The sequence below is a fragment of the Ursus maritimus genome, unplaced genomic scaffold (genome assembly GCF_017311325.1).
Source record: "Ursus maritimus isolate PB19 unplaced genomic scaffold, ASM1731132v1 scaffold_19, whole genome shotgun sequence".
NCBI lineage: Eukaryota > Metazoa > Chordata > Mammalia > Carnivora > Ursidae > Ursus > Ursus maritimus.
The window spans coordinates 50,864,718-50,892,518 of record NW_024424341.1 but is presented as its reverse complement, the minus strand read 5'-3'; the positions used below and the strand labels follow the sequence as shown (position 1 = coordinate 50,892,518).

General features: G+C 52.8%; 1 protein-coding gene across 4 annotated transcripts; it reads right to left on the bottom strand.

The window, feature by feature from the left end:
* Positions 1-1,235: 1,235 nt before the first annotated feature.
* SUPT5H (SPT5 homolog, DSIF elongation factor subunit) lies at positions 1,236-27,801 on the bottom strand. 4 transcript variants are annotated; one of them, XM_040633966.1, is made up of 30 exons: positions 27,757-27,801; positions 27,397-27,474; positions 22,890-23,055; positions 19,490-19,555; positions 18,936-18,947; positions 18,388-18,457; positions 18,203-18,271; positions 18,040-18,105; positions 17,796-17,826; positions 17,359-17,427; positions 12,649-12,900; positions 11,522-11,611; positions 11,341-11,411; positions 9,573-9,678; positions 9,233-9,326; positions 9,008-9,144; positions 8,393-8,548; positions 8,145-8,291; positions 7,170-7,316; positions 6,957-7,082; positions 6,022-6,106; positions 5,567-5,686; positions 5,384-5,486; positions 5,171-5,298; positions 4,970-5,075; positions 4,399-4,557; positions 4,113-4,281; positions 3,563-3,766; positions 1,733-1,828; positions 1,236-1,659 (listed from the first exon to the last, which is right to left on the bottom strand). In XM_040633966.1, exons 2-30 carry the CDS (start codon positions 27,469-27,471, stop codon positions 1,516-1,518), a joined length of 3,264 nt encoding a protein of 1,087 aa, XP_040489900.1. In that variant the 5' UTR covers positions 27,472-27,474; positions 27,757-27,801; the 3' UTR covers positions 1,236-1,515. The 4 variants fall into 4 exon arrangements, with proteins under 4 accessions (XP_040489900.1, XP_040489898.1, XP_040489899.1 ...); XM_040633964.1 differs by having other exon boundaries at positions 27,731-27,785; XM_040633965.1 differs by having other exon boundaries at positions 27,738-27,782.

The window sequence follows — 27,801 nt, the reverse complement described above, 5'->3', positions numbered from 1 at the left end:
GGGAGCCCGAGAGAGACAAAGGGCTGCGGGCGGAGCACGGCAGGCGTGCTAGCCCCGGGCGGTGCGCCTAGCTGGTTAAAGTGCGCCGGCCTCACGCCTCGCTGGGGCTGCAGGGGCTCCCTCCCGCCCCTGCTGCCCCACGGGGCGGCACACCCAGTTCCCGGGGGTAGGGCTGAGGCCGCCGCGTGGGCACCCTGTGGCTGCGGATGGTGTCCTGAAAGAGAAATACCGCGAGCTAGTTGGTCTCGCCCAAAGGGGTCCGTTCAGGAAGCGGACTGGAAAGCCAGCCCTCCCAAACTCTTCCCCCACGTGGAGCCTGGAGGCCGAATCAGCCTTCTCTCCTGTCCTCAGAGCCCTCTTGCTCCTCCTCCCATGAGCTTCTAAGGAAGGGTCTGGAAAGCCAGCCATTTCAGCCGAGGGCTCAAAGGAGCGGCGGCTGGCTCTCTGAGATCGGGCGTTATCGAGACGGAAACCAATAAATAAGGGGCTACAGGTAGCCACGAACAATCTCCCTCCTTACTTTAAGAGGAAAGAAAGCCTGATACTGCTTATGTAAACTTTCAAAACATGGAAAACAACCATGTGACATTTAGAGATAAATACCAAGGTTAGTCTTCTGGTCACCTCTGGAGGGGAATGGACTGGGGCTGCTGCTTAAAGTGAGTCCTGTCTGCTACATACTGTTTCCTGAACCGGGTGGTGGGGACGTGGGTGTTCCGGATGTCCTTGTATCTTTTTTGAACATCTGAAATATTTTATAATAGGTTTTATATTGCATTTATTAAAAAAAGACATTTGATTGTCAAATAAGGAAGGTGAAGGAAAGTCAAGGTACTAATAAGCCCCATTCTCTACCTTGCTCCCGATCTCCACCCCCAAGCCATCAGACAAGCCACAGCAATTCTGGTGTCACTGCTATGTGGGCTCCAGGGAGGGGACCATCGACTGCGGTATCCTGCACCGTAGGGAGAATTTAGGTTTTCCTGGGGGGGTTTACAGATTTTCACTTCTCATAAGCGAGAATGGGATGTAACTTCAATCACAGGCAGGTGCTATTCTAATAATCTCTTTCCAGTGTTTCCTCATACATTCAATCTTGAAGAGCCCTCTGGTGTAGGCAGTGTCATTTTCTAGATGGGGAAACTGAGGCTTATTAGGTACCATCCAGTTATTTCCCAGGAAGTAAGTAGGGTCTGGAAATGACCCCACTTACAAAACACAGACAAACACACCACTTTTGACCAAACAGCTTTTTATTGAAAGACCATAACACAAAAGCAAGCTGGGGAAGGGAGGGTACAGAAGGTGGGGACCCTCCCCCAGACTCTATTCTGATTCCCATGAACATCAGGGAGGGAGATAGGAACCCAGAAAGGAAAATAAAGGAAATCCTGAACAACCAGATTAGCCCTGGTCCAGGCCTCAGGCCCTGTGTCGGAGTCAAGGGCCTGGGAAGGAAGGAGGGACACTCTCCATCTGCCAGGTATCTGCGGAAGTCCACCCGCCCTGTGTTCCTCAGGCCTCCAGAAGCTTCCCCAGGAAGCGGAGGTTGAGGATCTTGAGCTGCTCATCAAGGTCCATGCGGACGATGCCGTCCTCCCCATCGATGCTCAATAGGACCCCCGTGGCTTCCCGATCCTCACCCAGGATCACCTTCACCTGGGAGGGCGAACACGGGGTCAGGGTCCGTGTCAGCAGCCCAAGGCCCCCACGTCCCCTTGGCCCCCCTTACCTTGTTGTTCTTGGTGGGGGTGATGGGCTCCAGGTGCTCACTGGAGATGCTGACCACCTTCTCACTGTCCTTTAGGTACACGGAGCACATGCCTCCCTGTGGGTAGGGACAGCCTGGTCAGTCTGGCCTGTTTCCAGCGTAGGACTGCTGCCCACACTCGGGGGCCGTGGGCTCAGGACTCATTCGAACGAGTTGCTTTCCCAAGGTGACACAAGGGCAGCAAAGGCCAAAAGTTGGGCCTGGTTCCTGGGCCTGTGGTATGTGGCGGCTGATCCCAGATCATGGGAAGCACCAGAACGAAGCGAACTTGGGCCCAAAGAGACTGCTTCTCAGGTACCCGACTCTTCATGTCCCGAGTGGGCCTCATCTTTCCCCTCCTGGGCCCGCCTGTGTCTTAGGGATATCCTCACAGTTCCTAGTCCCTGGCTGGAGCTCTGACCTCATGTTAGTCAGCTCTTTCACCAATAACCTCTAGCTCTGAGGTGTGTTCATTTGGCCTTCTGAGGGTCTCTGCCACCTCCCTCCCTACTCTCTTCCTCATAGCCTTATGAGGCAGCCTGACCTCCCCCTGGGCTCCGAGCCCCCAGTCTCACCCATCAAATCCATCCCTGCTAGAGCAACATGGTGAATTAATAAACCATAGGCCCGATCCCACCACTGCCCTGCCTGCATAGATTCCTCAGGACACAGTCCAAGGTCCCCAGGCTGCCACAGGACCTGGCCCAGTCACTTCTCTGGCCTTGTCATTCACCTTCCCCCTAGGCTTTCTATGTTCCAGCCATAATGAATACACTCCAACTCCCCAGATGTGCCAGGCTTTCCCTCACCTCTAGGCCTTTCCAAGTCCCCTCTTTCTGGAACACATTTAACCCCTCCCCCCCCAGTCATCTCTCTTGGCTTACTCCTATTCGTCCATCAAGTCTCGGCGCAGACGCCTCCTTCTCCAGGAAGCACCTCCCGAACCCCTCCAAAGTTGAGTAAGGGTGCCTCCTCTAGGTTCCCATAGCTTCCCTTGTTCTCGGGGCTTCTTGTATCCCAGCTCTGGTCACTCAGGCTCTCCCTCTTTGGGGACATGTCTGCCTCCCCAACTAGAATGGGAGCTACGTTAAGGGCAGGGCCTGGAGCTGTCTTGGTCTCTGGTGTTTAATTAATTCAAGTAATATTTACTGGAAGGCCAACACACTGTTGGTTCCTCATCTAGAAACAACAACTACTTAGAAATGAAATACAGGCTTAGTAACCAAAGAATCACCCCCTAAGTAAACTTTAAGCTTTTAGGCAGCAGGTAGGTAACATGGAAAAAATTACACAGACTTCTAGGAGACAGATCTGAGATAGCTCAAAGGCTTTCCTGAAGGACGAGTAGCAGTTTACTAGAAAAACGATGGAAGGAAGAGAGTCCTAGACAGAGGAAAGTGATGAGCAAAGGCCCCAAGGCTGCAGGAAATTTGGTGACGGCGAGGAATGGAAAGGCCAGTGATGCTGGGGCAGGGGGAGCGCTAGGGGTAGGGGTGCCTGGCACTAAACTGAAGCCAGACACAGAGGAGCGCTCAGTCCAGAGGACTGGTCTCAGAGGACTATGTTAAAGTGTAATCTAGGTCCTGGGTGCCAGTCACTGCTCCAGGCCGAGAGGGTACCAGCCATGCACGCGACAGGGAGAAACCCCTGCCCTGTGGGGCCTGCAGGCCAGCCCTTCCACACCTGCTATTCCAGCTATCAACGGGTACTGGAAAACGTGGTTAGGTGGTAAAAAAGAACCCAGTAGCCACAGAGATTGGGGACCCCAAAGGAGAGGATACCTGCCCACCCACCAACCTGGGCCCCACTTACTGTGACGCTGCGGATGACTCCTGTCTGCCCCACCACCTGCGTATCCAGGTAGGTGTCCCGCACCTTCACCTGGATGTCAGTGGTTACCCAGTCGCTGGAGTTCTGCTCAATGCCTGAGCCTGGCGTGTGCGGGTTGTAGCCACCAGGGGAGGGGGCTCCGGGCGTCATCGGACTATAGCCAACAGGGCTCGGGCTGGGGCTGGCCTGGGGGTGAAAGGGGGACAGCGTTGTTAAAAATAGGTCCTCTAGCTTGGCTGTCCCCATAGACCCAAGGCCCATCCTGGTCCCCCCACTTTTTCTTTAAAGATTTGCTTATTTTAGAGAGAGAAAGAGCAAGAGAGAGTGAGCATGCGAGTCCAGGGAGGGGCAGAGGGAGAGGGAGAGAGAAGCTTTAGCAGACTTCTCGCTGAGCTCCGAGCCCAACACACAGCTCAATCTCAAGACCCTGAGATCACGACCTGAGCCGAAACCAAGAGTCAGACACTTAACCGAATGGCCACCCTGGCGCCCCCTAGGCCATCACCCTTAAGGGCAGGAAGCTCACCGATACCTGATAGGCCATGGGTGAGGGTGTGGGGTGGTAGCTAGCTGGAGAGTGGGTGTTCTGGTAGCCTGCTGGGCTTGGCGCCACCTGGTGGTAGCTCTGCGGGCTGGGGCTGGGCTGGTAGGAGCCTTGCGGGGAGGGGGCAGCATAGGGGGAGAACTGGTCTGTGTTGTACCTGGAGAGTCAAAGACAGAAGGGGTCATTTGCTGGGGATGGTGCTGAAGAGAAGAAGCTAATGGCAGCGGAGAGGGTCTGGGAGAGGTTTGATTCAGGTTAGCCCCAGTGGACTCACATGGCTGGCGTCCCTGGCGTCTGTGGGTTATACTGAGGGTTGACCTGTGGGGATGAGGGGTCGGGATAGCCAGGTGTTTGGGGATTGGGGGTGCCCCCATAGGCCTGTGGGGACGGGGTGGGCTCGTCGTCGAAGGCATACTCGTATTCTTCTTCCGCCCTGTTGGAGAGAGGTCTGTTGAGAATGTGGTAATGGCAACGATTTAGCAAATGCTTCCAACAGGGCACTGAACACCTCACAACAGCCCCATCCAGGGGCCTCCATTTCACAGCTGAGGAGACTGGGAGGCAGACAAGGCTGCCTGCCCAAGGTCACACAGCTGGTCACGTGACCTAGAGCACACAAATCTGTCTCCCAGCCTAGGTCTTCACCACAGCATGCTGCTCTGGGGGGGACTGGAGACTATCCCATTGCCAGCCCCAGGCCCACCCACCCCTTCACACATGAACAGCCCGGGGCTGGGAGCAGAGAATTCAGGGAGGGCCACAGAGACCCCTCCATCCCGCAGACACCCAGCAGAACCACTCACACACAGGGCCTCAGGGAACCCTGCCCCCCACCCGATCCTCACCGGGATGGCGTGTTGGGATTGTTGGGGTCCCAGGCCCCACTCTGAGCAGGAGTGCGGCTGCCGTCATGCAGGGGTGTCTGTGAACCGTAATGTGGGGTGCGGCTGCCTGAAATGGGGACAGTGGGAGAGATGTTTGTTCGCTCTGCCCCGTCGCCAGGCCCCGCCACGTCATCCCTCCTCCTGTGCCCAGGGCACGCTCACCATCCTGGAGAGGGGTCTGAGAGCCATACATGGGTGTGCGGGAGCCAGAGCCATACATGGGCGTCTGGGAGCCGTACATGGGCGTCCGCCCGTAGGTTGAAGTCATGCCTCCCGGGCGCCGTGAGCCCCTGCAGACACAGAAAACTAGTGGGGTGAGTAGGGCCCTCTCACTTAACAACCCCCCTCCTGGCCCTGCCCTGCCCTGGCCCGTACACCGTCGTGAGCCGCTGACGGTCCACAGAGATGGTCTGGCAGGTGGAGTGCAGCTCCACGCGGGCTGTGGACTCGGTGGCATCCTTCACCACACCGATGTAGCCTGGTGAGGAGATGGGGGTCAAGCTGGGGGGGGCTCCACCATGCCCCTTCCCAGGCCTCCAACACGGCCCTCAAGATCACCTTTGTAGGGCCCTTGGGAGATGCGCACAGTCTGGCCGATGAGCTCATTGTCTCTCCGCCCCCGACCCCTGCTCATGCCTCCGCCGCCGCCGCCGGGGCTGCCAAAGCCACCGCGCTGACCTGGAGAGGAAGGAGAACGTCACCAGGCGCCAAGGCCATGTCCTCCCCTCACATGCTGCGTCCACATGGCGCCCTCAAGGTGCCTCTCCACCCGCCTGACTCCTCCAACGCACACCCACCGGTTTAAGGAGCTCCCTCCGGGAGGCTCCCACCACAGCCCCGGCCCCGCTGTGACCACCCTGGCCTGCCACTGGGGGCCGTGGTGGGGGAGGGTCCTGGTCTCTGTAAGCTGTGAACTCCACCATGGCCAGGCCAGCAGAGCAGACACCCAGAGAGTGTGGGCTGAAAAATCCACCCCTAGCCCTGAGACACATCCCTGCCCAACTCCCCCTCACCTCCAGCGCTGGGGTGCATGGGACTGCTGATCCGGGGGCTCATAGGGGCAAAGCCACCCACCGTGAAGTTGGTCACATCTCGGGGCTAGGGAAGGGATGAGAAGTGAACCAGCAGGCAGGGGCCTGGGGGACAGGCTCCCGGCCCCCATGCCACTGCCTGCCTCCATTTGGGAATAGTTCCTGCTTGAACTGGCCTGGCGGCCATCTCTGCCTCCTTCTAATGACGATGCCTCCATTTGCCTTTGGGGAAACTGCCGCCCCTATGCCACCATGGGCCCGTCAATCAAGAGGCCCGGTCCTCCCCTGGCCAGGACTTTCTGGCCCTGGTGATGTAAAGACTGCAAGTCAGGAGAATTCCTCACCCCATGCACAGGGCCCTGAGGACCAGCTCCTGGTCCCATCTCCCCAAAGCCCGGGCCTGATTTCCTTTCTGATACCTGGTTCTGTATAGCTTTCCCACACGTCCCACCTCATCTGCATCTGCTGCTCCCCAGGGACAGTCACACAGCTCCGGGTCCCTCCGTTCGGGTGTCTGCTCAGGTGTCACCTCAAGGAGGCCTTTCCTGAACCTTCTCCAGCTAAAGCAGCAGCCCCCCATGATTCTCTCCCTATCCTGTTCTACTCCTGTCATCACCTCACGCTGTACAACGTCTGTATTTATTGATCTGTTCGTCTCCAGGCTAGCAGCTCTAGAAGGGCAGAGACGTTTGTCTTAGTCACTGTTGTATCTCAGTGTCAGGCACCTGACAGGTGTTCAAAAAAAAAAACCCAAACGGATGAACGATTTGATAAAAAGCTCAGAAACCCAATAAACTCTGCCAAGGACCGGAGCCTGACTTGTACCCTCCTCATCCCCCACAAGCCCATTCTCATCACTGCTGAGAGCAGGGAAGGCCAGGAACCCAAGAGCCAGGGTGCCACTGCACCCGCCTCACCTTGGAGCCCCCTGCCAGGACCAGGTGGCGGGTCTTGCACACAAACATGCCCCCGTTCTCCACCAGTTTCTTGCAGTGCAGGAAGGCGAAGCTGCGGAAGAGATGGCGAATTTCGCCCTCCCGGCCCTGGATGGGGAAAGGATGGTCACTCTTGGGGCCGGGCCCCACCCCAGCAGTTGCAGGCGGGGCCGAAGGGCAGGAGCTTATACTCACTGAGTGGGGGCCGTCAATGACTTTGACGATGTCCTTCACATGGATGTTATTCTGTTCCGAGTCCAGGGCCACGGCAAAGCGGTTGTCCTTCTTCCGGGTCACAGCCTGGTGCCTGACGGTCACCACCTTCCCATACATGTTCAGCACCTACGGACCGAGGGGGGGGGGGATGTTGAGCTGTGAGAGTAGAAAGGGGTGACGTGGAGTAGGGCTTCCCTAAGGTGGGATGACCCTTCCTGTGGGAGACTGTTCCAAGCTCTGCAGAAGTCTAGACCCCCCAGCAGTCTTAGAGCACCTCTGCCCAGGCACTGGGTCAAACAAAAATGTTTCCAATCATTCCAAAACACCTTTCGGGAGGAGACTCCATCCCGACTGAGCATCAGGGACCTGAGAAATGGGTGGAGGAGTAGATGTTAACATGTTTACCCATCACTGTGTGCCAGGCCCCCTACAAATTCTTCACACAAGATTTCACTGAGGCCTCAAAACTTGCTGTCATGATTCCCATTTTACACAGGGGGGAATCTCAGACCCAGAGAGGGCATGTCACTAGATCCAGGTCACACAGCATGGGACAACAGAGCGAAGATATGAATCCAGAGTCCAGGGTCCTAAGCATGAGGCCCTGACGCCCACGTCCACGGGATATAGATGGAGGGGAGGAGGGCACCTGCAGCCCCAGCCCTTGAGCAAGCACCTGCATTTACGTGTTCGATCTCAGGGCCTCAGTCACAGTAAATGAAGTACATGCTACCATGATCTCCATTTTACAGGCTATGAAACACACACGGAGAAGGTAAATGATGTGCCGCTTGCCCAACAGCACAGAGCCAACCCCGGCTGACAGAGCCGGATCTGCCGCCCAGAACAGTCTGCATTCTTGGCCACCAGGCTCCACCACCTCCCACGATGAGGAGTTCAAGGGAGAGGAAGACCCCTACAAGGAAGCCCTGCCACTGAGTGCAACACACATACCTGGAAGGTCTCCCGCTCCAGTCGCACGATGACACCCACGGTCTGGGGGTCCAGCTGCACCAGCTCCCCCCACTCGTGCTGGCCCCCCACATCCACGCCCGATGCCGTCTCTGAGCAGAGCTGCAGGTCCCGGGGGAGCACTTTCAGCTGCGGGACACGGGAAAGGGGTGAAGCAGGGTCCAAGCGGCTCCTCAGCCTGGGTCTCATCCTGGCACATTCCATGCCACTCCCTCCCTCCTCTCACCTACCTCATGCATGGTGAGGTCAGAGAAGAGGATGACGAAGTTCTCCTCCACTCGCACAATGAGGCCTGTGTCACCCTCAAATCGGCCAGCAATCACCTTCACGTGGTCCCCCATTTTAAAGTACTTCCGAAGTTCCTGGGCCGGGAACTCGAGCATGTCCTGGGGATCAGGTGTGGGGATGCTGAGCCAGGGAAGGGAAGCTACCACATCCTGCCTGCCTCCCCCTCTCCAGAAGCCACTCACATGCTCAGAAAAGACCTTGCCAAGACCCACTCCAAGCTCACAGCACCCGACCACAGACTCCTGAAGGCCACCTGGCCCACCCTCAGACTGCCCCAGAGACCGCTCACCTCAGACTCGGGATATCAGCCTGGACACCCCTTTACTCCACACACAGAAAGCCTGTCCCCAAAACGTAGGACAGAGACTAGACACTTCCTCAGGCCTAGCCAGAGAAAGCCTCACCCCAGACACACCATGCTAGCCTGGACAGACCCTCAGATGGACACACAGACACACAGACACAGACGTATGCGCCCTTAAACCCAACTCAAACCGGGCAGCCACCTTGGCTTACACCACGATCACACACGTGCGTGCGGGCGGCCCGGCTCCCACCTTGAGGTCCTCGTGCTTGGGCATGATGGTGATCTTGTTGCCATCCACGCTGAGGATCTTGCCCTGCAGGTTGATGAGCTCGCCCTCACACACCTCCACATTGTCCCCAGGCTGGAAGTTGTGCTCCCGCTCCTTCCCTGCAGGGCAGATGCACAGCTGACTCGGGGGCTGCCCGCCATGAGCTGCCCCTCCTCCTTGGCCTGAGTTACTGAAGGGGCCAAATACCTGTGCTCTCAGTCACCACCTCAAGGTCAATGCCCTCCGGCTGGTCCTCAAACTTCTCCAGTTCAGAAAGTGTGGGCTTCACACCCTCCGTGATCTGGAGCCCAAGAGACAAGGGGAAGAGGAGGAAGTAGACAAAGGTCAGTGTCCCAGCCCAGCTGAGCGGGATAGGGAGATGGTGAGATTTATTTCCCTAGGGACGCTCCTACACTCCTCACTTGGAAGATTACCCAGGACAGACCCAGACCACCCACTGCTCCGGGGCCTGGACTAAAGGAGGGAGAGAAAGCCTGGCCTCCTTGCTCCCCAACATGGTAAGCAAGACACCCTCCGGGACCCTCACCACAGCAGACATGGCAAAGCTCTTGAACAGAAAGCCCTTCCTGCTGTAACGGTTCCCCTCGAAGATGAGGAAGTCACCATCAGAGGCAACATCGCCGCCCAGAGACCTGGGATTTTGTGGGAGAGAGAAGATGGAGAGGGGGATTAAGAAGAGAATCTTGCTGGGGCGCCTGGGTGGCTCAGTCGTTAAGCGTCTGCCTTTAGCTTAGGGCATGACCCTGGCGTTCTGGGATCGAGCCCCACATCGGGCTTCTCTGCTGGGTGCCTGCTTCTTCCTCTCCCACTCCCCCTTCTTGTCTCTCTCTCACTGGCTGTCTCTGTCTCTGTGTCAAATAAATAAATAAAAATAAAAAAAAAAAAAAAAAAAAAGAGAATCTTGCTGACCCTCAGGCTCCTCTGCTGGCAGAGGGGGAAGAGGATCCCAGGGTGGCTGCCCCATCCCCTCCCACCGCATGCCCTCCTCGCCGAGTGACCTGTCACAAGCCCCAAGGCTGCTCCCTGCACCCCACTGCCCACTCTCCCTGCTTGACTGCTCAGCACAGTGCACCTCACCCTCTCATGAGCTACTGTTTGGTGCGTCTCCCTAACCACAATGGCAGCTCCCGAAGGGTGGACGTCTAACGTTTTTCATTCACTGCTATTTCCCCTAGAGTGGCAGCTCGCACAGTGGAGGCCCTCGGTGAAGACTAGCGGGACACAGTATTGGACCGCGCCAACGGGTAACACGCATGGAGCACTCAGCCTGCGCCAGGCCTGGCCATGCACCTCACAGACTCCTCCCCGAAGCCTCTGGCATCACTCACATGAGCCGCATTTCCCAGGGAAATGAGGGAGTGAGGTTCGTATGGGGCACACCTCACAGCTAGGGCGGTCTGAGTCCAGATTCGAATTTGGGAGATGGGACTCCCAAGCCTATGCCCTAACTCTCCTGGCCCTGTACGTGGGGTGGGGGACACTCAGTTCCGGCCCCCACTTCTAGAGCGAGGAGGGAAAGCCTCCCCCACTCCCAGAAAGGAAGTGTGGGGGAGCAGGCCGAGCTCCTCCTGCCACGCGCTCAATCCTCTTCTCGGCGTGCTGAGTTTGGTGGAGGCCCGAGCGAGCTCTGTGGGCCGGGTCAGGGCACTCAGTAAAAGGAGGTCCAGTCAGGTGGACAGCGGAGGGCGGGGCGGGGGGAGTGGGTTCAATTCGAGCATATGAAGTATTATTCAAGTCCTGGGGTGCACGTCAAAAGGCATTCTACAATTCCCCTTTAAAGGAATGAAAATCCATCTGGTGGCTCACAAAGGGTTCCAGAATAGGACCAGGGCCTCGTTCCTCCATCTCCTCCCCTCCTGCCCTCCCCATCGGGAGCCCTCTCGCAGCACTGGAACACTGGGGTCACTGGGCTGCTCCAAAGCTCTCTCCAGCTGGGGAGGGCGAAGGACACACCCTGATGGGGAAGGGCTCTGTAGCTCCATGTCCTCTGTCCAGGCATCAGGAGGTCAGGGAAAGAGATCTCACAAAGCCTGACATGCTATTCTGGGTACACATGAGCATTAATTCATCTGATTCTCACGACAATCCCAGGAGGCAGGGGCATCACTGTTGATGGTTATGGCAGAGGAGCCAGAGGCCCAGGGATGTTCGATAACTTGGCTGAGGCAATGTCGCCAAGCTGACCATTCGCAAAGTAAAATGGGTCAGGGGCCCATTCCTGCGGGGGGCCTGCGGAGGCACACTCTGCGTCACAGCTCAGAGGACCTGCCCAGCCAGGCCCCAGTGACACTCACCTGATCTTCTCAGCGTCGAACAGCCTCTGAGGAGGCCGCTTAAACTTCTTCCTTTTGGCAAACCAGTCTTTCTGTGGAGGCAAGGGGGCGTGGGTGGGAAGGGAGAAGGAGGAGGGCTCGGCCACCGGCAAGGATCGGGCGCACCCTCCCCACCCGTGAGCCCCAGGGCGTCCCCCGGTACCAAGCTCATGCGGGCCTTGATGCGGTCGTAGTCAATGCGGGGGATCATCTTCAAGGAGATGGTGTTTTGGCTGGGCTCCACATAATCCACCTGAGGAGAGGGGCGTGGTAAGGAGGGCCCTGGCCTTCCTGCCCCGCCCCTAGACACAGGAAGGGCAGGACAGGGGGTGATGGCGAAGAAATCACACCCCACATTCTCTCTAACCTGTGTCCTCTCAACTCTGAAGCACAACACCCACCGGCTGCTTGACACCTCTACTCGGATGTCTGCAAGGCCCCTCACACCGAGTACAGCCACAACAAACCCCCTGGTGGCCCCCAAGCCTGCTCCTCGCCCAGTTGTCTCCCACTCCATCATTCCTTCTGCTCTGGCCTGGGAGTCGTTCTGGACTCCCTCTTCCTCTTCCATCTCCCAGGGGCAAGCAACTCTTGTCAGCTCTGCCTTCAGAAACTCTGACCTCTTCCCCCTCCTCCCTACTGCAACCCTGGGCCTGTCCCATCACCGGCCACCAGGACTATGGGTAGTGGTCTCCTCACTGGTCTCTGTGCTCCTGTGGCCCAATCCAGCCCAGCCCAGGGTTTGACAGCCAGGTAATTCTTTGTTGTGGGGGGCTGTCCCCTACACTGTAGGACATTAGCAACCCTGGCTTCTAACCACTAGATGCTAGAGCAACTCCCTCCTCAGTTGACACAACCAAGAAAGGTCCCCTGCAGGCAATACTGCCCCTGCCTGAGAACGTGAGAACCAGGAATCTATTCTCAATGAAGCTACCAGAATAATCCTATTAAAATCCAAGTCCTGCAGTGTCCCTCCACCTCCAGCAGAAGCCAAAGCCCTATGATGGGCCACAGGCGCAGTCCCCTCCCTGAGCCCATCTCCCGCCGCTCTCACCTTCTGCTTCAGCCAGGGCGGCCCTATTCACATGCTGTTCCTACTGCCACAACACTCTTGCCCAAATACTCCACAAGGCTCCCTCCCTCACCTCCCTCAGATCTTACTCATCGTGCTTTGAACACACACAGAAGACGGTCATCCATTTCAAGGAAAAGGGAGGGGACTGAATAGGGAANAATGTGACGGCAAGCCCCGGCCCCTCAGCTACCCTGCCCCACCCCCAGCCCTGGCACCTGGGCAATGTCGTCCTTATAGATGCCCCTCTTGAGGCGGACCCAGGATTTTGGCTTCAGGTTGGCCACCTCCTTCACGACTTTGAGCACATCTGTCATCTCCTTGATGGGCACCATCTGCTGGTTCCAGTAGCCAAGCCGCAGGTTGCCCACACCCTCGATGGCCTGCTTCACGTGCGTCTGCTTGTAGGCCTCCACGTAGATGTAGCCCTTCACATGCTCCGGCGCCACCACTGACTTAATCTGCAGGGGCTGCAGGACCGAGCCCGCGGCAGGGAACAGTGAGACGTGCATGCACCGAACAGTGACAGCTGCCACCACAGTGCTCGCTCTTCAGGGATTTATCCCACAGAAACGTTCACGCTATGACCTGGACACAAGGATGTCTGCAGCAGAGTTACTGATTACAGCAAACAAACAAGACCGGACATTTGTAAATGCCCCCAAGAGGGATTTGTTAAACCACGGCAGAACCACTCTACGAAATGCAACGTCGCACTTATAAACTAACGAATCTCTATATAGTGACACACAAAGGTAACAAACATAGGGCGCCTGGGGGGCTCAGTCCCTTAGGCGTCTGACTCTTGATTTCAGCTCAGGTCATGATCTCAGGGTCACGAGATCAAGCCCCATGTTCGACTCTGCGCTGGGTGTGAAGCCTGCATGAGATTCTCTCTCTCTCTCTGCCCCTCCCCACCCCCTGCAAGCACGAAGAAAGAAAAGAAAAGAAAAGAAAAGAAAAGAAAAGAAAAGAAAGAAAAAGAAAGACAGACAGCAGATGCTATGTATAAACTGGACTGAAGAGAACTGGAAGGACTACGCTAAAGGCAAACAGAACACGCTTTAAGACAAAAGCTACCGGAGACAAACAAGGACGTCTTATACTGATAAATGGTTCAATCATTCAAGAAGATACAAGAAGGACAAATACATATGAACCTAACAACAGAACCTCAAAAGACACAAGGCAAAAGACACAAGGCAAAAAGCAACCGAAATAAAAGGAGAAACTGACAGTTCACCAATAATAACTGGGGGCAATACCCTACTTTCAAAAATAGGACTAGACAGAAGATCAACATGGGAACAGAGCACTTGAGCAATTCTATAAACCGACTAGACCTCACACGCATCTATAGACAGAACTCTGTCGAACAACACCAGAATCCATACTCTTAGGGCACACTTAACACTCTCCAGGATAAACCATATGTTAGGCCCTTAAGTTAAGTCTCAACAAATGTAAAAGAATTGAAATCATATGAGATACATTCTCCAACCACATGGGAGTGGAATTAGAAATCAGTAACAGATTTAGAAAATTCACAACTATGTGGAAATACATTCCTAAGTAACCAATGAATTAAAAGTAAGAATTAGGGGCGCCTGGGTGGCTCAGTCAGGGAGCCTGCTTCTCCCTCTCCCTCTGTCTGCTACTCCCCCTGCCTGTGCTTTCTCTCTCTCTCTGTCAAATAAGTAAATAAAATCTTAGGAAAAAAATAAATAAAAGTCAGAATTACAGGGTGCAGGGCTGGCTCAGTGCGTGGAGTGTGAGACTCTTAATCTCGGGGTTCTGGGTTCAAGCCCCACACTGGGTGCAGAGATGACTTAAAAATGAAATATTTTAAAACAAAAAGACCCTAAGAATTACAAGGGAAATTAGAAAATATTTTGAGATGAATGAAAAACACTAAACCTTATAGGATGTGAAAAAGCTGTGCTTAGAGGTAAATTTAGAGCGGTAAAAAAGAAAAATAACTTAACCTTCCACGTTTAAGAAACTAAAAAAGGAGGGGCGCCTGGGTGCCTCAGTCTGTTAAGCGTCCGACTCTTGATTTCCACTCAGGTCACGATCTCAGGGTTGTGGGATCGAGCCCCATGTCGGGCTCTGCGCTGGGTGTGGAGCCTGCTTGGGATCCTCTTTCGTTCTCCCTCTGCCCCACCCCACCTCTTAAAAAAAAAGAAAGAAACTAAAAACGGTAAAGAAAACTAAACGCCAAGCAAGCAGAAGGAAAGAAATAACAAAGATCAGAGAGGAAATAAATAAAATAGGAAATAGAAAAATAGAGAAGTCCATCAAAACCAAAAGCTGGTTCTTTGAAAAGACTAACAAACCTGACAGCCTTTCAGCCAGGTTGATCAAGAAAGAGACAAGAGACCCACGTCACTCAAGACTCCAATTACTAAAATCAGGAATGGAAGAAAGGACACTACCACCAAACTGACAGGATTATGAAGCAATAGTATGAACCACTGCACACCAACAAACTGGATAACCTCAATGAAACAAATGTTTCCCATAGAAAGACATACATTACCAAAACTAACTCAGAAAGAAAATCTGAATAGACCTATAAGAAGTAACGATACTGGGGGCGCCTGGGTGGCACAGCGGTTAAGCATCTGCCTTCAAGCTCAGGGCGTGATCCCGGCGTTGTGGGATCGAGCCCCACATCAGGCTCCTCCGCTATGAGCCTGCTTCTTCCTCTCCCACTCCCCCTGCTTGTGTTCCCTCTCTCGCTGGCTGTCTCTATCTCTGTCAAATAAATAAATAAAATCTTTAAAAAAAAAAAAAAGAAGCAACGATACTGAATTAGTAATAGAAAAAATTTCCACACGCGCGCGCACACGCACACACACACACACACACACACAGCCAAGACTAAGACAGCTTCACTGATGGATTCTACCCAACGTTTTATTTTTTAAAAATTTTAAGGACTTTACTTATTTGAGATAGAGAGCAAGTGGACGTGAGCGTAAGAGAGAGCGAGTGAAAGCACACACGTGCATGAACACGATCTGTGGGGGGAGAAGCAGAGGGAGAGGGAGAAGCAGGCTCTTCACTGAGCAGGAGCCCAATGTGGGGCTCAACCCCAGGACCCTGGGATCATGACCTGAGCTGAAGGCAGACGCTTAACCTACTGAGCCACCCAGGCGCCCCTCTTCACAAACTCTTTTCATTGGAAGTAACATTTCCCATCTCATCCTATGAATCTAATATTAACCTGATACCAGAAACAGGCATCGTTACGAAACTACAAACTGGTATCTCTTATGAACACTGAAGCAAATATCTTTAATAAAATAGAACAGGATTCAGCCAATATATAAGAAAGATCAGACACCATGACCCTGAATTTTATGAAAATTACATCTCAATTAAAAAAGAAACAACTATGGGGCGCCTGGGTGGCTTAGTCTTTAAGCATCTGCCTTCGGCTCAGGTCATGATCCCAGCGTTCTGGGATCGAACCCTGCATCGGGCTCCCTGCTCAGCGGGAAGCCTGCTTCTCTCTCTCCCACTCCCTCTGCTCGTGTTCCCTCTCTCGCTGCCTCTCTCTGTGTCAAATAAATAAATAAAATCTTAAAAAAAAAAAAAAAAAGAAACAACTAAATTGTTTCAGCATTGCTTGTGATAGCAGAAAATGGAAACCGCCTTATATTTACTGGTCATGAGATGATTAAGGCATTGACAAAAGGCTCACTGCTGAATAATACATATACCACGTAATACCATTTTGTTTAAAAAAACAAAACAACAAAAACAGACATTTTTTGACTTGCAGAGAAGATGACCTGGAAAGACACACAACCAATAGTACTTCCTTCTGAAAACTGGAACTCGGGGAGGGAGACTCGGCCTTCTACAATAAACATATACGACTTTGGTCATCAAAAGAAAAAGCAATAATCAGTCGTAACTCAAATGGTCACTAGAACTTTGCCCAGGATACATGACTGAGGTTTGAGCACACTTCACATCACCTGCAAATCCTGCAACCATCCACTTGACCCCACTGACCGACATCCACTGCTTCAGCAGGTAAAAGCAATGCACTCAGCCTAACACGGATCATATTCAGAAAGCAAATCACCAGCCAGCACAGGGTTAGTGGTTCCACATTTCGTGAATTCTGAGTATACCCTTTGTAGGATTTGCCCCTGTTCCCACACTGACAATTATGCCTCCGACAATAACTGTATTTATTGAACACAAGCTGCAGGACAAGTCCTGGCTGAAAGCTGGACACGTCCAGAGCTATTTAACCCTAATGATGCTGCAGGGCCAGCAGGGCGCCCAGAAAGGGGAAGTGGCTTGATCAAGGTCACAAGGCTAAGATGCAGCAGGGGCAGGACTCAAACTCCAACAGCCTGAAGAAAGACCCGTGAACTTAATGCAACATCTTCATTTTTGTGGGCTGTGAGTAAGCCCCGAAGGGGCGGGACCGGCTCTGGCACGGTCACCATGTATCCTTACCACCTTCCAGTCAGAGACCTGCCCAGAGCAGGGGTTCGGCGGGTATGTGATGACTGCATGAAAGAGAGAAGGAAAGAATTCTCCCCCTGACGGGCCTGTCCCCTGACACACTCAGCCACACTGTTCTACCCTAGGACTCCTCCCAAACACTGGAAGGGTGACAGCTGCCCAACACGGTTGGTGAATGGGCAGAACTGACTCAGAAAAGGCTCAGGAAGCTAAGACGGCTGACTTCTGGAGGGCTACAGGCGCTGGTGACCCCTGCCAGGAATGCAAAGACAGTGAAGACGACACCTCTGTCGGGCACTGAAGAGCCCTTCGATCCAGGGAGGGGTCGTTCTAGCTTAAGCAGCTCACGTAACGGGCACTTAATATCCTTGGACCTATCTAGTCCGTCCCTTCGGGCTCACTCTCTCTTTTCCAAGCTGCCTGCCTACCCGACTTACCGTGTCTGTGAACTGGTAGGCAATGAACTTGCGCATCAAGGAAATGGCTGTGGCCCGTTCCTCCCCAATCTGGAAGGAGAGAGAGTGCCTTCAGAGAGATGAAGACATGAAGAACAGACATAGGAAAGGGGGCAGGAGACAGCAGCAAGGCAGACAGAGTCATCAGGAAAGAAAGATAAAACAGACTAGAGAGAGAGAGAGGAGCAAGAAGACGAAGAGGCACCAAGCAAGAAGGACGGGCGGCAAGACAGACAGGGGTGGGAGACAGTGAGTAAATGAGGGGAGGAGAGGGGGGCAAGGGGGGCCGGGAGGTGCGGGATGAAGAGGCAGAGACAGGACCGAGAGACTGACAGGCCAAGAAGACCCAGGACAGAAAGATGGCGAGCCCTCCCTGACCAGGCCGCCTCCCGCATTCCCCTGCCTCCCAGAGTACACACCTTACATTTGACAGTCCACAGATTTGGGTCCCTAGACAGGACAGGAAAAGGAAGCCCTTCAGATCACCACACCCATCCTTCCTCTCCTCCCTCCACCAATTCTCCTTCTTCATCCTTCCATCCATAAGCAGGAGTGCCAACTTGCCACTAGTCCCCACCGTCGCCCGCTCTGTGTCTGCGTACGCTCATCACCCCAATACAAGAATCCCCCCATCTCAGCGTGCCCATGCCACCCTCCCCTTACTTGACTCCTGGGAGCAGCTGCTGCTGGGTGATGTCATCCGAGAGCTCATCGGATCCGCCATACACCCTGGAGAGAGGACAGCAGTTGGGAAGGGGGCTGATGCTCAGTCAGAGCCCTGACCCCTCCCAAAAAGGGACCACCTGCCCCAATCCCATGCCCTTACGTCTCTCCCACAGACGACTTGGCATATTTCTTCATGTAATACTCGCCCAGTTCTTCCTCTCGCTGGTCCCTGGGGTGTGAAGGGGGAAAGTAAACATGAATGAAAGGCTGTGGAGAGAAGGGTGGGCCGAGCTGCCCCCAAATCTCCCCTGAGAGCCAGTCTCACCCTTTCGCCTCCCTGCTTACCTCCAGAGGTTTTGTAGGCGGCGAGCCCCAGAACGGTCTTCATCCAGAACAACATTATCGATATTGGAGGCTGCAGAAAAATGGGCAGGTGGGGTGAGTAAGGGGAGGTGAAAGCCAGGGGCCTGGAGAAAGTGATGGGGGCTGAGAGGGCCAGAGTTGGGCCCTGGGGCAGGAGACACCTCACTGAGGAACCCCCAACCCTCACCCTCTATTCTGTCCTGCTCAGCAATCCTGCTTCTCATGAAGACGACTTGGGGGACAGGGACCAACAGGTGGGGACTTCCAGCCATTCCCCATCTCACAGCCACTAAGTATTCCCTGAACTCCATCCCTGCCGCCCACAATGTTCACACGCACACATAAACACACACACTTTCCCAGGCCAATGGCTGGAGACCCGACCTCAGAAGTCCCTGATTCTGGACCCTCTATGAGTCAGAGCCCCCAGGGCCAGAAGGGGCCAGGGGTGGAGGGAGGGTGTCGTGGGCAGGAAGGAGATGTCAGGATATGGGAGGAGGGTCGGGGAATCACAGTTTTCAGATTCTTACCTTCGATCTCTTCTACTTGGAGGAAGAGGAGGTGGTGGTGGTGGTGGTGGTGGTGGTGGTGGTGGTGGGCGAGGGCAGACAAAGTATGAGCCAAATTATAGCAGCGAAATTAACCAATGGGTTGGGGGAAGGGGAAGGGAGGGACACAGGAAGGTTGAAAATCAAAAGTAAAGGCCAGGCACCGGGTGGTTGGGGAAGCCGAAATGTATGAGGCGCACAAAACGGAAAATAACAGGGAAGTGGGGGCACTGGCCCAGGAAGTGGGGGGTATCTTGGGACAGAGCCCACCCGCCCCAACAACTCCCAGAAGGGATTCACTGGGGCCCTGGGATCCCAGAGTCCTCTTCCCACCACACCCACCACCCACAGCCCCCGCCCCCCAACTCATGGGCCTAAAAGGAAAAGGGTACAGAGCTGGTCTCTCTGGCAACGACAGAAAGAAGCGAGGTGAGGCGGGTGGGGGGGGGGGTGTAGGGCATGGGTGGGGGATGGGCTCTCAAGACCCTCTCGGTCACACCCCAAAGCGGTCTTACAGAGGTGGGGCCCCCACATACCTTTCTCTAGAATGTCCTCTGCTCCGTCCTCCCACTGGTCCTCATCCTCATACTCATCGTCCACATCTGCAACACGAAAGCCAAGCAGTCAGGGAGGCAGCTGCAGCAAAGGTGACCTCATGACAGTAGCTGCAGGAAGACATCACTGGGAGGCGGGCATGACAACCATTCACCTTGCGGGTCAGGACAGAGAGGCCCGCACAGGTGAGGCTCTCGCCTGAAGCCACGAAGCTGCTTCAAGCCACGGGATCGGGTCTCCCATGCAGCCCCACCTCCACCAGGCTCTAAAAGCCACCCCTCCCCCAACCCCATCCACAAGTCCGTTGAAAAATCGGATCAGGGACACCAGGCTGGCTTAGTCAGCAGAGCATGCAACTCTTGATCTTGGGGTCAAGAGTTCAAGCCCCATGTTGGGTGTAGACATTACTAAAAAAAATAATAATAAAGTAAAAAAAAAATCAGATCTAAATAAGCAAACACAAAATCTCCCTCTAAACTATCAACATCAGTATACGGTTTTTTTAAAGATGCAATTCACAATCCGTGGGTTTTGTTGACATTCCCTCAGGTCTGTAACATTAACTCTTCCTGAGAGTGTCCCGTGTGCCCTGCTCTGCTGTGAGCACTTGCCACAGATTCCGCACGGCGTCCTCCAGTACCGGCACCGTTCCGATCTGACAGTAAGGGCTCTGAGGCCCAGACACGGGACCCAAAGACTCAGCTGGTCCCGGAGACACAGGCTAGCTCCAGGGTTCACGCACCGAATCTCTTCACTAAATTACTCGTGCTCTTCCATACGTAGCGAATATTATACTAAAAACTGAACAGTGATACCCGCACCTGATGAAACAATTCAAAGCGTTCAGAGGATGTATGTGTGCAGGGAAGTCTCCCGCCCGTTTCTAGCCCCCGCTAGCTCAGTCCCCTTCCCCAGAGGCACCTCCATGACCAGTGTCTTGCCTAGAGATCACCTGTGCCTATAGAGGAAACGCATCTAAACCCTCCACCACCCCCTGCCCCAACGCAACTTTATAACACACTGTTTGGTACCTTCCTCTTTTTCTAAGCAATCCTACGAGCCTCGGGTGCCTCTGTAGGAGCACATGCCTCATTTGCTATCTGGCGATCTGCCCCACAACTCATTTTACCAGACCCTTCCCATCAACGGACATTTAGGTCACCAGACACCAGACATTTACAACTGCAAAGACTGCCGCAACCACCTTTGGCCTTGTGTATTCGTGTGCAAGTTTAATTGTCGAGTGAACTCCTAAAAAAGAACTGCTGGATCAAAGGGTCCCTGACTGTTAAACGTCAGTGGGCACCGCCACAGAGCCTTCCCACATGCAGTGCCCAACGATGCTCCCACCACCAACACGTGGTTGTCCCTGGCAGTCCATGTCGGTGTCACACAGCATGTTATCCCTTCTTTTGATCTGGGTCCTTCTACTACCTGAGACCTCTTCTTGAAGAAAGGACTCCCTCCCCTCAGCCTTTAAGGGGAAGACCAGCAGTGTTCCGAGCATCTCCTGGCCCTCTGCTCCCTGGTTTACCCTCAGAGGAGAGAGACCCAAGAAAATGGCAGATGGCATTCCAAGTGGTTCTCCTTTACATGGGTGTGGGGAACAAGCACTCGCCTTTACATGGCTGGTGGAAGGATCTGGTATGACCTTTCCAGGGCCCAATAGTTGGCCACAGACATCGAAAGGCTTTAAAATCACATGTATTCCTTTGCCCAGCAGTTTGACTCATAGGGATTTACCATGTACAAAATCTTTGGGGTCCACGACAGACAAAACACTACATTTTTACTATCACTAATTGAAAAGTCGTATTTACATCAATTATGAACAATGGAAATAAATCACAACAACGTTAGCAGCGAACTCTGATATTTTCCCAGCCCGTTACAGCTGCAGATATCTCAAAATGTCATTTGCACTCATTGCTACTTAGAAATTAGATTCTTGGGGCGCCTGGGTGGCGCAGTCGTTAAGCATCTGCTTTCGGCTCAGGGCGTGATCCCAGTGTTCTGGGATCGAGCCCCATATCGGGCTCCTCCACTATGAGCCTGTTTCTTCCTCTCCCACTCCCCCTGCTTGTGTTCCCTCTCTCACTGCTGTCTTTATCTCTGTCAAATAAATAAATAAAATCTTTTAAAAAAATTAGATTATCAGACCCTCCACTAAATCTTGTTATTTCAATGCATTCAGGACGAAACCCACACATTCTGTGAATATTTGGCTACCATATTTCAGTATAATTGTTCTCTCTGGAATCCTATGTTATTTTTCCCCTCAGCATTTCACAGCATGGTTCTAAGCAGGGGTCTGCAGACTTCAGCAGACTGCCAAAGGAGCCACAGCACAAACAAGGTTCAGAACCCCCAGTCCAGGTAATAACTTGCATCTATGGTCTAAATACAGAAAGTGTTCCCAGCACTGCTACTTGTAATAATGAAAAACACAAACTTCAATGTCCAAGAAGATTAAATAAATAAATAAAATAATAAAACAGATTATGGAAAAAATACTATGTAGTCATTGGGGGAAAATGGGTATTTCCAGGTTGATGAGGATGACAGCAGCTAAACTTTATTGAGCACCGAGGTGCCAAAAGTTGTTCAGAAAACTTTCTTTACATGAATTAACTCATTTAATCTATGCTATGTTGTATGCTCCTCCACAATCGTTGAAAGTAAAAAAAAAAAAAAAACAACAGTTTACAGAACAGTGGTGTGACATGGGCATAGAGGGCACTAATAGATAACCCCCTTTCCTGTGGGCCTGCTCGAGGCTGGGCACATCACTTTGGGTTGCCATCTACTTGACGTGCTTTACATGCTCAGCTCCCCCAAATCCTCAAAATACCCTTGTTGTTACGCGAAGGACTGTTTGTCCCCCTGAACAGAGGGGAAAAGGGGCTCCAAGAGCCAGACAGCGACTCTACCCAGGGCCACATGGAGAAGAGAGCAGAGGCAGGCCAAGGGGCACCCACAACCCTGTCCTGCCTGCGCCTAGGTCATCAGCGCTTTTCACGACGAGCACAGATTTCAGGTTTTTAAAGGATGATAATGGTATTACAACGGTGTATTTTAAAAGGACTGATGTTTTAGGAATATAGAGAGAAATATTTTGGGGCAAAATTACGTATTTGGGATTTGCTTTGACATCATCCAGCAGTGGGCGGGAGTGAGGAGGAAGCAGCAAAACAAGACTGGCACCAAGCTGTTAACTCTTGACGCAAGCTGATGGGACGTGGAGGTTCCACACGCTATCCTACTACTGTGGGTTTGACATTTACCAAAACAAAAATTTTTTCTAAAAAAAGGTACATTCAAGAAACAGAAGTGAAGGTGGAGTCCAGCCTCTGCTCAGCACTTGCCAGCCCTGTGACATACCAGCCTCGTCCAGAATGAAGCCGCCGTGGCGGGGTTTCTTGGGAGGCCGGTCATCATCTTCCTCTTCCTCTTCCTCATCATATTCTTCCTCCTCTTCCTCCTCCTCTTCTTCCTCGGGCTCTTCCTCCTTCTCACTGCCTGCTACACTCCGCCGCTCTTCCTCTACCTGGAGAGTCAGGTACGGTTGGGGCACCAAGGCTCTGGACCCCCAAATCCAGACACCAAGCCCCTCCCACCCCCAAATTGGACTCCAGCTCTGCCTGGCTAGTCATAACCCTCTTTGCTTTGCATACACTCCCTTCCCCCCTGGCCAGACCTCTCTGCTAGCCATCCTATCTCAGTGACAGCACTGTCATCCACCCAGCCAATACCTGGAAGCTAACCCAGACCCCCTGCTCCACCAGACTTCCTTGCTAGCCTCTACTTGGCCTGTAAATGTAGCTCCATGAAGTTTGGTCCTTGGTCCTCGTCTCTTTCCACCCTACAACTCCCTAGGCCCTCATCCGCTCCCTTGGCTGGCGGATGTCTCTGTGACCACGATTCCTGTATCTCTAGTTCCAGTCCACACTGCTCCCCAAGGTCACTGCCTGCCTCTTGTTGCTAATTCCATGAACAATCTTTACTCCTTACCTACAAAACATTTCACACCACTGATCCTCCCTCCCTAGAGAAAAGCTCTTTCCTTGGCATCCGTCACATCACATTATCCTGGCTTTTCTCCAACTTCTCTGGCTGGTCCTCTGCACGGCCCTCTTCCTCTGCTCACCCCTCCAGTGCTGGCTTCCGTCCCCAGGCTTCAGCCGGAGGACTACGCCGCTTCTCGCTGCATACACTCTCCCCTTGGGCCACTTTACCTTCTACAGTCTCAGCTCCTGTCTCTGCAGGTGATGCCCTATCTGTCTCCAGTTCACACTTACTTCCAGTACTAGAGGCCCCCATGTGTCAGCAGCCTCCACAAATGGCTCCCCCAGATGTCCTCTGAGTCCTGCACACACACCACGTCCTACACTGATCTCAGTGTCTTCCCCCAGACCTGTGCTGGCTCCCTCTAGCTTCCATCAGGCACCAAACTCTTGGCCTCTCTTGCTTTTGGAACACTGTCCCTCCAATCTGTCCCTTCCTCCCCATCCCTACAGGCCCTAGCCTCGGCCAGAAGGCTGCCCTCTAAAACCTAGCCCCTTCTTCCCCAGCCTCTTCGCCTCTAATCCCTTTTTCCAAACCAGTCACAAAAGGAAATGATCCAGACAAAACAGTGCTCCCCAAACTTCAATCTTTTCTTCACTAACTTGAGGCCTTTTGCCAAATTCCCATCAGTACAACTCATTTATCTAATATTTTCTTTAAATTCACTCACGTTTTCATTTAACTTAACAAAGAAACTTTTCCATACTTTGAAACAGTTCAGAAGTAAAAACATTTTTAAAGTTGGCTTGCCACAGCAACAAGTAACCATAAAGATAAAACCAAAACAATGTTATTATTAAGTTCTAGCATGATACTGTTGCCGGCCCCAGGCTCTAAGCCAAACACCTCTTCTCCTGACAAACAGGGAGACAAGCAAATTTCAGAAAAGTGTTCAAGACACAGTAGCACCAAAGTGAAACTTTCTCTGTGACCCAGTCAAAAGACAGGACATGCAACTTACACAGGAAATAACTCCATGATGATTCAATGTGGCTTAAAGTCTTGTTCTTACCCATCTAAAAGCACCTCTCATCACCCCTGACCTGGAATGCATCCTGTAGTCTTGGAAAACTAAGTATGATCTAAAACATGAAACAGATCATTGGGTCCCCTGCTTCAAACATGGCCATGGCTCCCCACTGCCCTAAGGTAAAGAACCAGCTCTTAGCAGCCTAGACTAGAAACACTCTACCCACTGCTTCTCCCTTTCATACTGCCTCTTTGGGCTCCCCCTTCCAAACGCTAAGTCCCAGCCACACTGAACCACTCGTACCATGCTCTCTCGGTGCTATCCATCATCCATGCTGGCCCTCTGCAAAAAAGCTACTCTGCTTTGCCTCTCACTCCTACTTCAATCAAAATACCCCCTCTTCCAGGAAGTCATGCCTACCCCCTGCACCCAGCAAAGTCAGGCATATCCTCCAGCTTCCTCCATCACAGCCTTGACCACTGTGAGCTCCCTAAGAGCAGGAACCAGGCTATCTCAGGCACTGCTGGGTCCCCAACATCACCCAGTCCAGGGATGGGACAGAAGACAACTGAAAGATCTGTTTAGTACATATTCCTGACTAATCCCCAATATCCCACATTTTACCAACTCAAACCACAACAGGACCACAGCCTGATTTCAAGGAACCTTGTCATCATTCCGCTGGCTCAGTCCCAGCAAAACCTTCTCTCCAAACCTGGCTCCCCAATCCCTGAGGAGAGGGCTCCCATTTACTGTCTTTGTGTTATCTTAGGGCTTGAATGTGCTCTTACACTGTCCATCCTCACGATCCCCTGAAGGAACCATCTGTTTATAAAACTATCTCCACCCCAGGACAGAGAGCTCCATGAGGGAGCCAGTCATCCCAACATGATAGAAACTCTAGGAACACTTGTTCAATGTACGAATGAGCAGGTTACTGGGGCTGAGAATGGTGAAACAGCTCATTCCCCCAACAGGGGTACCATCTGCTATCCCTATTTTCTTCGTTCCACAGGGCCTGGTCCTTCAAGGACATGCTAACATCTGGCTGTCCAAAAAGCCTATCCAGTCCCATCTCTGGCTGGCCTCTCACTGTCCTCCTGCCTCATCTGGTGATAGCAGACAAGCCAGCAGGTGAGTAAGAGCCTGGTGTGGTGTTGGGGAAGTGGAACAGCAAACCAGATGTCCCAGCCAGGAAAAGGACCCTGGGATCCTGGTCTCATTACCACCAGGATTTAACCACAAGCAGTGCCTTGAAGCCATGAGTCAGAGAGAACAAGAACCCAGTGCTACTGCTTGAAGCAAAAGCCCTTCCTAGCATCCTCCCACTTCCTTCACCCCCACCACGGCTTCTCAATTCCTCCAACTCTTCACTGGAAGCTGAGGACCCCCAGAAGGCACAAGGATTGACAATCAAATGCCTATAGAGGTCAAGAAACTAAGTAGGGCAGCTCAAAAGAAACCCATGGTACTCTCTACCTGATATTTTCAGGACACAAGTACATGAAATCTTTCCTTAAATCCTCCATAAGGTAGGCATGATGGTAAATGATAACTGATTTATCCCAAGAATTGGAGAAAATTCCCCATTCTACAGCAGGCTGACACTTCTTGAGCAAAGAGCTCCTCGATAGAACAGTCCTGGGTCTCAGGTTGCTGGCTTCTCTCGCTTTCCCAGAAAAGCAGAAAATCATGATTTTTACATGAAATAGCCCTTACGAGTGTTAGCAACTAATTTTAACAAACTGATTTATGTTTCTGGAGGTTAAAGGGGACATCTACAATCATCAAGTCATCTCTTTATTAGTTTGTTAACTGATGCTACTAATTGTAAACTCTGTGAAAGCAAAGATTTGCCTGGCTCCACTCTCTCCAACACCAGGAAGAATCTGGAACACAGTAGTAGATGCTCAAACATTTATTTAATCAACAAATAAATCAGAAATAAACAAAAGAAGAAAATAGTTAATAGCAGAATATTTAAAATCAGGTAAGTCCCTGGAAATGTTATTTGGTTCCTGAAACAGTAACATTCGATAGACCCAAAGCCAGAATGAGCCTTTCAAAACATGAGATCATACTCCTTCTTTGCTGCAAAACCTCTCACGGCTCTGTCGCCCTCAATCAGGACAAATTCCTCACCAGAACCTTCAAGATCCTATATGACCTGGCTCCTGTTACTTCTCTGTTGCACTCACTCTGGTGTGGCTAAACTCAATTCCTTGTTACTTCCTGAACATGCAGACACGCTCCCAACTTTGCACGTGCTGCTTCCCCTTACTGCAACACTTTTCTTCCACGCACGACTCTCTCCCTCACCTCCCACAATGTCTTTTTTCAAACATTGCCCTCTCAGACTCACCTTAGTTAAAACTGACCAAGACTCCCTATTCCCCTTATCTACTTTTCTCCAGGGTACCCTCTGCCTTACTAAAATATATAATTATCAGTTATGTTTATTTACGACCACAGAGGCAAAGACTTCCAAAATCTGTTTTGCTTACTGGTGCAGTTCCCGGACAAAGAATTGTGCCCAGTACACAGTAGGCACTAAAAATATATTTCCAAAATGAAGGAGCACACCCCAAAATAAAACCTAACACTGACTGCTTCCTATATGCCAGGTCCTTTATACACATCACCTGCTATTTCACTGTACCTGGGGCTTCCTTGGCCTCCCGCACCTGTTCCTCTTCTTGACTTAGGCTTGCCTACTTCTCTATCATTACCAACAACCTGGAAGCTCCCAGAGGCCAGAGCTCGTTCTGATCTCCTCTGAGCTCCCACAGGGGCCTTTCTGCCCTGGTCCTGTCCCTAGGCGCGATGCCTCCCCACCATGTCCCAGCCACACACCTCGGCCTCCTCGCCGTCACTGCTGCGCTCGCTATCCTCCTCCTCGGAGAAGTTGCTATCCTCGCTGTCCGACATCTTCTGCTCTTGCAGGAAAAGACGGCGCCCTCAGTGCGTCCCCCAAACAGGAGCCCCACCCCAGCCTCAGTTTCCCCGCCAGTTCCCGGGAAGAAGAAAAATCCCTTAGCGCACTTCCGGCAGCCTCGTTCTGGCAACCGTGAGCCCCAAAGGGTACCCCCTAAGCCACCTGCTACAACCTCCGTGTCCCCGAATGCGGGCTCTAAGCCTCCCTGGGCCCCGGCGACCCCCGGTCCTGCCACCTCGGCGTCCGACCCACCCCTCACCGCTCCGGTTCCACCTTACAAGTCTTCGGTGTCAGCAGCTGTTCACACGACGCCTGGCTGGGAA

Coding starts and splice junctions, on each gene's coding strand:
- SUPT5H (XM_040633966.1), bottom strand. CDS start 27,471: ATGTCGGACAGCGAGGATAGCAACTTCTCCGAGGAGGAGGATAGCGAG. Junction 11,412..11,521: donor TCAAGGCCCGCATGAGCTTG/GTACCGGGGGAC, acceptor TTGCCTCCACAG/AAAGACTGGTTTGCCAAAAG. Junction 7,083..7,169: donor TCATTGACGGCCCCCACTCA/GTGAGTATAAGC, acceptor TTCCCCATCCAG/GGCCGGGAGGGCGAAATTCG.